Source organism: Rutilus rutilus, assembly GCF_951802725.1.
Source record: "Rutilus rutilus genome assembly, chromosome: 22".
NCBI lineage: Eukaryota > Metazoa > Chordata > Actinopteri > Cypriniformes > Leuciscidae > Rutilus > Rutilus rutilus.
In genome coordinates this window covers 17,014,234-17,027,943 of record NC_140227.1, presented here as the reverse complement: position 1 = coordinate 17,027,943, position 13,710 = coordinate 17,014,234, and the positions used below count along the sequence as shown (strand labels likewise).

Genomic DNA, 13,710 nt, shown 5'->3' with positions numbered 1-13,710 from the left:
CAGTGGTTTCACAATTTCACTTTAAGATTAGTTCACCACCCCGAAATAAGGTCTTGTCATCCTCATTTTGTACGAAACCTATGGGTCTCTTTGTGTGGACCACTAGTTTTTTTTTGCTAGTGTGTGTTAGGGACTGACACTGCAGTGCCTCATTCGCCCTCCCCTTCATTACATCGGTTCCCCGTACAAATAAAAGCGTAAGGTAATAGCTACAACACTAACAATTAAATGGCGGAATGAAGAGACTGTAGCTAACGTTAATTTTGAATTTGAATTTGTAAAAACGCTTTAGGAACATCTAGCCTACTTCGTTACAAGTTCTGGAAACATTTAATTAACTCTAATTCAGATAATTGATTAGACACAGGCCTAAATAGACATACATTAATTTATCAATTTAATTTTATGAAAAAAAGTGTAAATTTTAAAAAGCAAAAATGCTCAACTCTTCTCCTTTCATTTGGAAACTGGTGTTCAAATAACAGTAGTAAGGAACTATTCACTGAAGCAAAATAGCATTGAAAACGAAGTTCATCTTGTCCTTTAGCTTTAAGCCATTTCAAATTGGCTCATTTGAGAGCTATTTTGTCCCACAATTCTTATGAAAGACATGGCTGTAAATAGATATTAAAACTAGCCTATAATGCCTGACTTTTTGCTTAAAGTATATATGAAACAATTAGTCTCATGAAGCTTTATGTTAAGAGAAACCTGAATTTTTTTTTTTAAATAACTCCAAACTTATTCAAGTCATGTTAACATGGCGTCTAAGAGACCTGTACAGTGACTGAGCAGGAGAAGATCCAGCAAACTGGATCCTGAGGATATATGGGGCATGAAGGGGTATCCAGGCTTGTTGTTGCAGGAGTGGCTGCTTCAACCGGGCTCTTGAAGCGGACGGTACATATAGGGAGGAAACTTTGAGTACCTGGGATGTTGAGGCTGTTGTGCTGCTGGGAAATATGGATCAAACATTGACATGGGAGGGAATATTTGTTGGTAAGGGTCTTGAAGAGGCGGAGTAGTAGTTGTAGGTGGCACAGTGGGAGGTACAGGCCGTACACCAGGGCGGCCAGGAGAATATGGAGGATACCCCCAGGGTCTTCCAATTGGGATAGGATAAAACATTTGTTGACTGTCAGTTGGGTCATGGACCGGATCAATGGTTATTGGGGCCAGCGTTGGTTGTGTCACAGGACAAGAATAAGTCAGTTCCCCTTCACAGTAAAAGGGAGCTGCATGTCAGTATCTGAGGAAGACATGAACCATCAACTAGCATAGTTGAATCAGACAAGGGCTCTTGATTGTATACCTTCATTTCCCAACAGCTTCGTGTGAATGGTGCAGTGACAACCAGTGAACCATCAACAGTCTTTAGAATATGCTAGAAGCAGAGGCTGCCATGATCCATCAACTAAGAGGAAAGAGAAAAACAAATAAAACAAAGCTCACTCACCTCTTAGATTAAACTCAAAGAATTATGTGACTTGCCTTGAACTTTAACATTATCTGCTCTGACAGCAAGTGAGATAATCATGCCAGAAGGGAGGCAGGACACTGTAGGGAGGGGAGGACTCACAGGGCAAGACATTTGCACTGGAGCCCCCATTATAAAGAGTGGCAAAATATAACATCCACCCTGTTAAGAGATTTAAAAAAAAAGAGAAAAAAAAACTGAATTAAAAACCATTCATGCAAGGCCCACTTTTCATTAGTTTGGAGCAGAGCTACAGTGCACTTGTCATCTTTAGCATGCAGGCCTGTTGTCTGACATGACAGCCCTGGTATGGAGCATCAAGAGAAACATCTCTGCGTGCCCGCTTCAGTGAGAAACCACAGCTGGCTGGCATCTCAGACAAAGGCACTGGTGACTCAACTCCCGATGAAGAAATGTTAAAATGTATTAATTAAAAAAATAACAAAAAGTACATGAAATTGAATCATTTCCACAGTGCACAAAGGGACCCAGACATCAAAGTGTAGCATTAGCAAGGTGAAACCGCTCTTAAAAACATACAGCATACTGCAGAGTCTTATGCTTGTACACCACTAAAAATTCAGTCAGGTGATGCCAAAATTCAGAACATTTTGTGTCTTTGTTGATAGGACTCAATAAGGTACAATAATCACTTTATTTCTTATAATGCAGGGTTCGGAGGTGTCACAGTACATAGGCAACAATACAAATTTCATTATGATACAAATTACATACACATTTTAGTCATGTGGGACACATGAATATACATACTGTTAGGGGGTAACAGTTTAGGACCCAAGGACCAGATGTTTGAAAGAAGACCTGGAGTCAGAATTATAATAAATCGAAGAAAAGTTTTACAGAAGATAGTTTGCAGTTTCATCAGCAGAAGTCAGCCTCAAGACTCACACAGGAGTTTGTAGGCCGCCCCGCTTACAGTTACAAAGATCACAGCAGTTATACCCTTCACCAAGGTCTAAGCTACGTCATTGCTTACAGGTTGAATGATTCTCATTGGCTAAGAATTATGGTAATTTTCCACACATATACAGATAGACTGAAGCATATCTCCAACGATTATGCAGCTGACACTCGGACCCTGAAGTTAGGCACGTCGTGAACTTCCAGGTCGCAGATTTGGGTTTCTGGGCGCCAACATGTCCAAAACAACAACTCAGTCAATCTCCAATAATGCCAGTGGTTCCTTAACCTGTAACAAAGAAGACTAACACACACACCGACACACAGCTTTTCCAAGGTTGGATTTGGCCAGGCTCTAACTATAAACAAAAGAGTCCTCTCAAAACATCAAGATAATGCGTTCTTTCTCTCAAGGAGAGCTACACTATAGTCTAACTGGAAAGTAAGGCTTTAACAAAGAAATGGTCCCTTAAACTATTGGCTTCAATGCCCCCTATATGTTTTAACATGTTGAAGACCTTTCCCAAACACAAAACATGTCCTTATTTCATTTCTGGAAGCCGGGCTAAATAAGCAAGCACTGTTACTGCATTTAGATATCAAATACAGACATTAAAGAATACACGAAAAGAACATTTCAGTAATCACACTGCTAACTTCTATAACAAAGTAAAATCTCCAGAGAAGTCATTCAACTCATTTGATATTTAGAAGGAAAAATATTGATTAATACCTTGATTATAATCACTCATTACATATGAAGCAGCAGTGGATTCCAATCCACCCCCTTCAGTACAGAGTCAAACAGAGAGAAAGTTTATAAAAATGATTCATTGATGTATTTTATCCATTACACTTTAGTAAGATTATTATGTCCATTGTCTATTTAAAAAAATCCGTAGTCAAAAATAAAATAAGAATCACATTACTTAAATAATATAGATTATTGTGTTCATTGTCTATTTAAAAAAATATCTAAATCTGCTATTTTGAATATGGAAATTGCTAAGACTGATGTCACCTCCACTCATGCTGGTGCAGTCATCTCACAGTGACTCTTGGGATGAGCGTATCTCTCTCCCACACTGTGCCCAGTTGTTGATCTGGATCAAAACTTCAGTTTATTTTTATTTAAAAAAAATCAGGATTTTCCTAATCCCAGCAGAAGGGATTTCAGGAACAAAAATGTAATAGCCTAAAACTTTAAAACTGGTCAAACACCATATTTTATATGATACAAATAAAATAATATTATTTTGCTCTAGTTTAACCGCTAAAGTAACTATTAACCATTTCAGTACAGCAAAGTACAAAAAAAATATGGCCGGCATAACATAATCCCCCGAACAGCTGTCAATGTCAAACAAAAACAGTGTAATTTTAAGTGCTTTTTAATATATTAATATAATATAAACTACATTGGCACAATCAGAACTTTTGCGAGAGAATGCAAAAGCATTAAAATATTTATTCTTTTCCATCATCATGTCGCTGTCACGATCACCAGCTGGAATGCCCTTGATAGCCACCAGAGGGCACTCTACCTCAGACTAGTGCCACTCAATCAAGGACTATATTTCCCATAACTCATTGCCCGGTCTCATCATCCGTGATTGTCTTCAGCTGTGTCTCATTAGCTCATTACCTCTGCCTATATAAGCCCGGTTATTCAGTTATCCAGTCATTCATTGTGAAGTCTTGCCTAGTGTCATACCAGAGAATGTCTAATATGGTGAGAACTTTCACTCTCAGTACACTTCCGGCTTCTGAACTGGTTGCAGTTCCTCTCTGATTCCATATGAGGGCGCTCACAGGACGAGTGCAGAATGAATGGAGGTCTATGGCGCTATACCAATAAAAATCCACTTTTCTCAGGATATAATTTTTTGTCTAGTAATTTGAATGTTGAATTCGAAAGGAGATGCAAATAAATTACACATTGCTGGGTGATGGATTTTTTTGAGTCACTTATTTGCTTTAAAAAGTATTTTAAAGTGTCAATGACGTCATACACATGTACGACCAGAGATACTGCTTCACGGCAATCCTTCACTCACTCTGGTGCGTTCGCGCTCTGCACTTTCTTTTCACTCGAGGCATCGACAACACAGCGGGCACAGGTAAACACACGTGCTAGAAGAGTTTTTGTTTTGTTTGTTTCTGGTCCCGCTGCGGATGACACGATGCCATCAAGCGGTATCTCTGGTCGTAATCAGTCCTTCACTGACCAATCAGTGTTCATTAGCAGAATGCTAGCGTGTTATGGGCAACAACAACTCAACCTGTAAGAAATCAAAAGGACATAAGTACTCGTTCATTCAACTTTCGACCTAAAACCCATGTTGAACTTGCAAAATCTACAATCAGATCTGAGATTTCTCAATGGCAATCGGGTGAAAGAGACAAATTTAGCTGTCTAGCCCCATTGACTCCCATTCATTTTGCACTCATGGCGATCGCCCCCAGTGGAACTCTGGTGGTACTACAACCAAAATTCGGTACAATAGAGCTTAATAGGGAGTGGGCAGGCTCTCCGTAGACGGGCTCTGGTCATACTTTATTTCTGAGTGTTCCTTTGGTTTCGACCCTGTGTTCATGTTCCCTGTTATTGTTTGCACTGGTTACCCTGCATTTATGACATTTTGCCTGTTTTTGACTAGGATTTTGAATTACTCTTTTTGATGGACAACTGTATTTGGATCCTCGACCTTTGCGTCTCCGAGCAGTTCATGACAGTTTAGTGCGAATGGGTCTGATTGTTAACTTTGACTCTTGTTCTTTACATAACTAGCAGCCTACATTTTGAAATTTAACATTTTATTCTAGTAGTGCATTTATTAAAAATAAATACTAACATCGAAAATAAGTGATGTGTTATGTGGATCTGATGACAAATTCAGCTGTAGTGTAGATATATAAATACATTAATGAAAATGTCTATCATGATGTTCTTTAACGAGGAGTTTAGTCATATAACAATTAAATTTCAACCAAAATAATACTAATAAATAAATCACTGCAGTCATTGAATCATTGATCTTGCCTAATTATATTTGGCCAGAGAATATTATCAACATCACAACATATATTTTCATGAATCATGCATTGTGGGAAAAAACTCTGAATGATGGATTCATCCATGCTTGTTCCTCAACTTTTCCATTGTTTAAAGAAGACTTATTTGGTAAGGGTTTCGATCTTTTCATCTCTGAGAGGAAAAGAACTCCTCAATTGGATTCAGGCAAGGAGAATTATGCTGAAAGGAATACTGAAATTTGAGTGATCCTCAAACCCCTCTGGCACCAGTGCTGAGTGGTGGAATGGACATTGTCTCAAACAAATACAAAATTTCACTCCATTTGCTCCTGATCACCCTGCAGAAAGAGGTTGAGGGAGTTTTTTGGGTGTTTAGGAGCCGTTTGATGTTTTGTTGCCCCAAGACATCATTGTGTGCCACCAGTGGTTGAAATTGTGGAACAAATGATGTTGCCTCCTCATTGTCCAGGGACATTGATGGCCAATCACATTCCTCCATTACATTTTTTGTGAAGATTGTACTCATAATGAGATGCACTGCTATCTAACTCCAAAAAGAACACAAAGTATATACAATACGTTTTTAAATGCCAACATTGGTTGCAAAGTTGTACCAGCAGACCAGCTGGCCTTTATTTTCGAGTAGCCTACAGCAATACAGCATATTTTATACTATTTTAACACGTATACAATATTGCCTACATTTAAACTCATGTAACAGACATTTTAAAAGTAAAAATTAAACATTTAGGCCTAAACATTCAAGTAATTCAAGTGTAATCAACCGGTCTGTTATCCAATATCCACCGGATCAGCGCTGGTACTTGTGCCGGAGATGGACGTGCGACTGATTCCATAACCTGCCAATAAACAAACAGTGCACATTTCTGAGAACATTTTATCATCCAAATAAGTAATATTCATTATCTTTAGGAATATAGTCGTGTGTTTTTTTTAATGCAAGGCGTTACAATCACGCGAAAAGACAGGCGCGACACTCGTTTAAATTAGAGTCAAATTGAGTCTCTGTTCTTTCGCTTTAAATAAAATGATTTAAAGCACAGTAATGATTATACAGATAAAATAAAACATACACAAACCTGAATTTCACAGAGGAAATGCACCAATTCTGTGACGCTGAGAAGAGAAGAGGAGAACTGTTCTGGAGGCTGAAAAGAATTCAAACAGCCCGCGCTCCCTCAACCATTGAGGTGTCGTCATGTGAAGTCAGAGGGTGGGTGCATTGTTTTAATTGAGTAAACTTAATCAATTTCTTATGTGTTAAATATATATATATTTATAAAATGCAATTATTTTTTTTAACAGATCAGTTAATTATCCATTCTCAGATATTGTGATGGAAAATCACAAATATAATTAGCTAAGTGTATTTTAAATAAATAATTGGTTAGTCAAATACTAAATTATTTTAGTGAAAAACTTCAAACTTAAATATAACTGTAAATTTCAGACAAAATTAATTGTTGGATTTTTAGTCAATTATTTTGGTATGTTCAACTTAAACTATTAAGTAAATGATATTCAGAGATTTTATTATGTTAATAAAGTTAATTATTACTTTGATATTTACTAAGCCACTGAATAATTTTTTAGAGTGATATGCATAAGAATCACTTCGACATTTAGGAAGGTTTTGTGTTTGTAGGTTAAGAATAGAACTGTTGAATAAGTTTAGAGAAATTGTCTCAAATGAAATTGAATTCTGGTGATGCAGGATTTAAAATGAAAACTATTGATATGTGAAATATGCAATTGTATCTTGTAGAATAAATCATTTTGAAATTAAAATGTGTGCTTGTGTGTAGTTTAAATGTTGTGTTTCATCTAAGGTTGACTATATACAGTGATAACCATGACTATAGGCGTAGGCTCCACTTAGGACAAGATAAGAACAAGAGCATGAGTGAAGTACAGCCTTATACTGATTGGTAAACTGCACTGTTTTATACTTGTCCATGCTGGACATTCATATTAAATTAGCATTATTTTCCTATGTTTTTACATGAAAATCTATATGGCTTTAGTTGTATGTAGGACATATATGACATAATATGATTAAAAATACATTCATATTATGTCATTTATAAATGTGGTTTTTGCAGCATATATGTCCCTTACAATATTCTGTTGGAACATACAAGAATCACAGGTGTTTTTAGCAAACCGGTATCCAGGAAAATAATATCTTTGTTTACAGTAAAAGTGCAGTAATTGCATGGCTCACATATTTGAACAAACTAGAGCTCTTACACCCTTGCCATTCTTATTCTTAGTTGTTTTCCTCCTTTTATAGATGTTGTGTTTGAGAAAGCTGTGTAAAAAATTAGGACATTTGCATTCCATGTGTATTGCTAAACCAGCAGATATCAATTTGGGGCTAACAAATAACAGAATTTAGTTTATTGTTTTTGGAAAAATGGTACACAAAAGGTCATGTGATTTTTGTAAAACCAAGAGAGCAGTTGAGTTTGGAGAACTGTCAAATTGATAGAGGACAAAAATGTAACATATATAGCCTAATTTCTACAAGAGGATGACTAAGGACCATCAACTCACTGTTTAAACTGCCCTGTCAATCATCTTGTCACAGTTAAAATCCTCCACGTTCAATTAAATTTCATTTCCTACCATTTCTGAGAGAAATGTAGCACATTGATCAACCAGTATTAGGTTTTTTTTTTTTATAGGTAGAACTCACGCATTTGCAATTTGTACAATGATGCATTTAAAAGTTAATGACCAAATGTATCACAAAAGTTCACAATGCTGTTGCAGATTAAATATGTGGATAACATTGAATAAATATCTTGGTTAAGTACTGATAATTATTCACTCAAACCCCTTTATCTAAACCCCACTACTTAACCATCCACCATGTTTGTTGAACACTGTTTGTAGTTCTAATCCTCATCCAACACACAATAGATTGTGGGCAATAGAAGCATTAGAGTGTGCATGCCATGGATCCGCACTTCGGATTTTATGTGGAAAAAGTAGACCATGGTATCTTTGAAAATATTTCAACATACGATTTGGGACACACTAATTAAAACAGGTAGTATGTGAAACGATGTTTTATACAAATTGTGTTTCATTGTACCAATGTCTCTGCTATCTAGGTATAGATTTTGAGAGCATAGGAGAACACCTATAGGGGTCACACAGCAGAAAATGCATGAGTTTAAGCTTTTGGGGAACTCAACTTTGCTAGTGGGGTCCTTCAGGAGGAACGACACAGCAATTAGGGAACCAGTAAGTCATTCAAAAAGCACTTTGACAGAATGTTGCCCAGTTTGTCCCACAGTTCTAGTCTTAGATTGAAGGACAAGACTGTAAATTAACTTGGGCATAACCAGTTTAAAAAAAAAAAAAAAAAAAAAAAAAAAAAGCAGCAACCATTAGAGTCTCACGAAGTTTTATTAAGCACTACACAAGTCATTGAAGTCTCATCCAGTATCAACTGCCACTTTGGTATACCTCCACAATTACTCATCTCATTCAATGTTTGCGAGACCAGTTGATAGAGGATGACCAAGCAGGAGAAGACACAGGTTTGTGGCTGTGAGGAGGAAAGACTGGATCCTGAGGATACTGGGGCATGAATGGGTATTGCACACCAGGAGGCACAAAAGGTTGAGGGCCATACAACTTTGGATACAGGGGAGGATAACCTGCAAACTGCTCAAACCAGGCAGCAGTGGTCGTGGAAGGTGTAGTGGTTGCTTCAACTGGGCTATTGAATGGGTACATATAGGGAGGAAACTTCGGATACCTGGAATGTTGAGGCATCGGTGCTACAGGTGAACCTCTAGAATTAAAGTGATATTGATCAAACATTGACATAGGATACATTTGATTGAACATTTGTTGGTTAGGGTCTTGAAGAGGAGTGGTAGTCGGTGGCACAGTGGGAGGTACAGGTCTTACACCAGGGCGACCATGAGAATTGGGAGGATACCACCAGGGACTTCCAATTGGGAAAGGGTAAAACACTTGTTGACTGTCAGCTGGGTCCTGGACTGGAACAATGATTGTTGGGGCCAGCGTTGGTTGTGTCACAGGACAAGAAAGAGTCACTTCCCGGTCACCGTACATGAAATGGAGCTGTATATCAGTATCCTGAGGAAGACATGAACCATCAACTAGCATTTATATACAGTAGTTAACGTTTGAAGTGGATCAAAACCTTTCAAAGTTATACATGAATTTTGAACAATAGCCGCTCTTGTCTTAGGACAACTTTGATTAACTTTTTTGATCCAATTCAAATGTTGACTACTGTAGTTGAATCAGACAAGGGTACTCAGTTATTCGTACCTTAATTTCCCAACAGCTTCCTGTAAATGGCGCAGTGACAACCAGTGAACCATCATCAACAGTCTCCAATGTGAATGAACATTTAGAATATGCTAGAAGCAGAGGCTGCCATGATCCATCAACTAAGAGGAAAGAGAAAAACAAATAAAACAAAGCTCACTCACCTCTTAGATTAAACTCAAAGAATTATGTGACTTGCCTTGAACTTTAACATTATCTGCTCTGACAGCAAGTGAGATAATCATGCCAGAAGGGATGCAGGACACTTTAGGGAGGGGAGGACTCACAGGGCAAGACATTTGCACTGGAGCCCCCATTATAAAGAGTGGCAGAACATAACGTCCACCCTGTCCACCCATCCAAAAAAAAGAAAAAAAAAAAAAAAATTCATGCAAGGCCCACTTTTCACTTATTTGGAGCAGAGCTACAGTGCACTTGTCATCTTTAGCATGCAGACTAACCTGTTGTCTGACATGACAACCCTGGTAGGGAGCATCAAGACAAACATCTCTGCGTGCCCGCTTTAATGAGAAACCACAGCTGGCTGGCATCTCAGACAAAGGCACTGGTGACTCAGCTCCTGATAAAGAAATGATGATTAACCTCTTCCACTCCAAGACATATTTTGGAATTCCGCCTGAATTTAGCACACCCAAGTTTAAATATTCAACCAACACACATACAGTGTAGAAAAAAAAAAAAAAAAAAAAGAAAAAAAAAAAAACTGGTGCCATTGTACAGAAAACCCTTCAAATTTACTAAATCAGATTGCAAACCTTCATAAATAGCATTGTATGCGTTTAAAATATTATGATAAAAATAAAATAAAAAAGCCATTTATTTAATTTTTCCCCAGAATCCTGTCTTTGAAAGTCTGTGATTCAGGTACTGTTTGCTCTGGGGACCTTCTGATTATATTGTTTGATTCCACTATAGGTGCCAGTATCCACCAGAAAAAAAAAAAAAAAAAAAGACTCTATCAAATTCTGAGCTAGAGTTATTCAAATGTAACCGAAGGGAGGCAAAGTGTCATTTTAGCGCCTATAGTCCTTTGGAGTTTAAAATACTCAATGCAAAAAAAAAAAAAAAAAAAAGTTTACAAAGGACATTACCCCAAAAAACCTACTTTTAATATATGCTAAAGTACTTTATTGATAGATTTCTTCATTTTCATTCAGGTTTAATCTTTGTATCTGAGAAACACAATATGCAAAAATGGCATAAAGGAATGAGACCAAGTAACGTTAAAATTGTTTGTTTTTTGTGAATAAAAACAAACATTTTATTTTCCTTTCAAGAGACACTAGTAATAACTTACAAAACAGTCTTGTCGATTGTATATGGTCTATTAAAATAGACCACTTGTACAAATTGAAAACATAAATAGAAATATGAGGGTGGGTGTTGGGGTCTCAGGCCCATCTCTCAGATGCGTCTTGGCTGTAACACAAAGTAAATTGTTTTTATTACACACAAACTGGTTTGCATGGTTATACATACATGCATAAAAATTAGGCAAATTAGATAATTTTATTCAAGTCTGATTTTATTCAAATACTGAATATGCAACTCATGTTTGCTAATAAAACAAATGCTAAATCAAGTTTCCACATATTCTGTCAAGAAACAATTAGTTGGCTCAGTTGCTGTACTTTTCAATTTCAAAATAAAAATTCTAAAATACTTATCAGCATTATAAATGTAGTAATAAATTAACTTACCCGTCAAACCAGGGTCCTCTCCCTCACGAAATCCAGCGCCTGGATACTTCAGAGTCATTAGGCTACTAGTCGCTGCATGATGCATCGTCACTTTCTCTTCTAATATCGCTTCAACGTAAGAGAACACCTTTTTTGCTGATTTTCTCTCTCCAGATGCCATTTTTAAATCTAAAACGCTCACAAAATACAAATATACCCTCAAATCTTCCCTCACTCGTCTCTGTCACTGCTCATCACTTGTCACCAACCATGACGCGCCTCTCACCAACAACGTCGTGATCCCGCCCATCTGCTCCACTGATTCGTCGGCTATTTCAGCATCTGACTGGACTAGATACATGATTGACATATGATTGGAAAGCTGACATCCTCAGCTTTTAACACGTGCCTGATATGTATATCATCGTCATGATTAGAGGATGCTTTGATGATGATGGTGGATGATGGATGATGTGTAGATCGCGTGTTTCTCTGATCGAGCGCGTTTTGTGTTCTGGACATCCGCGACATAACAGTGGATTATTTACCAAGAAGAGCTCACAGAAAAGTACACATGGGCTCATTCGAAAGAAAACATCCTAAGGTAAAAGATGAGAGTTTGTGGCTGATTTGAGGTTAGAGCACCTGTAATCGAAGTAGAAATGAGACGTTTGTCTTTTCACAGAAATCATATTTTACTGCCCGATTCTTTTGGAGATAATGTGAACTATGATGTTAAAACAATAAAACAAAACTACAGTCACATCTCTGAATCTGAGAATGAGAGCTTTTTGATATATAATTTTTCTGTTTTGTGAGATACGTAAAAAATATATTCATATTTACATTTCTGCATCGCCATTTTGGGGGAGGAGCGATTTTGTGACGATTGTTTTTTAAAGCTTTATATTAATTATTTGTGTTCCATATACACAAATATCATTATATTCTGTATAAAGATGAGATTTTAAGATTTAAAAAAAATGATACTATATACAGATAGTATCTCCAGAAAAAAAAAAAAAAAGGAAAAAAAAAAAGTTTAAATATAATGACATAATGTTAGCTCTATGGCCCGCCCACGGGCAATTCTCTAGTTGCATACATCCGGTTTGTTTCCGGTAAGCCGTCCCACTTCCGCTCGCCTCATTCCTGAAGATGGTGCTGTTTTACACGAGAAGCCTGCAGAATCTAGCCTGGCTCCGCCCTCCTACGTACTTCCGCTCAATTTCATTTTCCTTCAGTAAGTCCGTCTGGGATTGTGGTGTATTCTTTGGTTTTCTCCGATCAATTTTTAACCAGTCCAATCAGCGAACAGAGGGAGTGGCTGAGAACGATGACGTTGAGATCGTGCGCTAGTTTGAGTTGACATACGTCACGACCAGAGAATGTCTAATAAGGCGAGAAGTTTCACTCTCAGTACACTTCCGGCTTCTGAAATGGTTGCAGTTCCACTTTGATTCCATATGAGGGCGCTCACAGGACGAGTGCAGAATGAATGGAGGTCTATGGCAGTATACCCATCAAAATCCACTTTTCTCAGGATATAATTTGTCTAGTAATTTGAATATTGTATTCGAAAGGAGATGCAAAGAAATTACACATTGCTGGGTGTTAGATTTTTTTTTAGAGTCACTTATTTGCTTTAAAAAGTATTTTAAAGTGTCAATGACGTCATACACATCGTACGACCAGAGATACTGCATTACGGCAGTCCTTCAGTCACTTTGGTGCTTTCGCGCTCTGCACTCTTTTCTCTCGAGGCATCGACAACACAGCTGACACAGGTAAATACACATGCTAGAAGAGTTTTTGTTTTGTTTGTTTCTGGTCCCGCTTCGGATGCCACGATGCCATCAAGCGGTATCTCTGGTCGTAATCAGTCCTTCACTGACCAATCAGTGTTCATTAGCAGAATGCTAGCGTGTTATGGGCAACAACAACTCAACCTGTAAGAAATCGGAAGGACATAAGTACTCGTTCATTCAACTTTCGACCTATAACCCATGTTGAACTTGCAAAACCTACCATCGAATCTTGAGATTTCTCAACGGCAATCGGGTGAGAGAGACAAATTTAGCCGTCTAGCCCCATAGACTCCCATACATTCTGCACTCATGGGCGATCGCCCCCAGTGGAACTCTGGTGGAACTACAACCAAAATTCAGTACAATAGGACTTAATAGACCTGGTAATTCCCGCCCCTTCCGCTAACCCCACTGGACCTCTAGGTTGAAA

General features: G+C 37.7%; 2 protein-coding genes across 4 annotated transcripts in view; both read right to left on the bottom strand.

The window, feature by feature from the left end:
• Nucleotides 1-1,364: 1,364 nt before the first annotated feature.
• Nucleotides 1,365-1,904, bottom strand: LOC311282193 (uncharacterized protein; the record flags this gene model as incomplete). Its single annotated transcript, XM_084395827.1, has 3 exons — nucleotides 1,365-1,414; nucleotides 1,492-1,639; nucleotides 1,761-1,904. Coding segments are annotated over 3 exons (342 nt in total), but the record flags the coding sequence as incomplete, so codon positions are not given.
• A 6,937-nt stretch (nucleotides 1,905-8,841) lies between these two features.
• LOC311282309 (uncharacterized protein) overlaps nucleotides 8,842-13,710 on the bottom strand; it is a 28,680-nt gene continuing 23,811 nt past the window's right edge. For 2 of the 3 annotated variants that reach the window (XM_084395999.1, XM_084396000.1), the window contains exons 3-6: nucleotides 10,234-10,352; nucleotides 9,972-10,119; nucleotides 9,773-9,894; nucleotides 8,842-9,574 (exon numbers count right to left, since the gene is read on the bottom strand). In XM_084395999.1, coding sequence (XP_084252125.1) covers nucleotides 8,954-9,574; nucleotides 9,773-9,894; nucleotides 9,972-10,119; nucleotides 10,234-10,352 — 1,010 coding nt within the window. In that variant the 3' untranslated portion in view covers nucleotides 8,842-8,953. The remainder of the gene's footprint in view (nucleotides 9,575-9,772; nucleotides 9,895-9,971; nucleotides 10,120-10,233; nucleotides 10,353-13,710) is intronic. The other variant, XR_014625919.1, reaches the window with a different exon arrangement.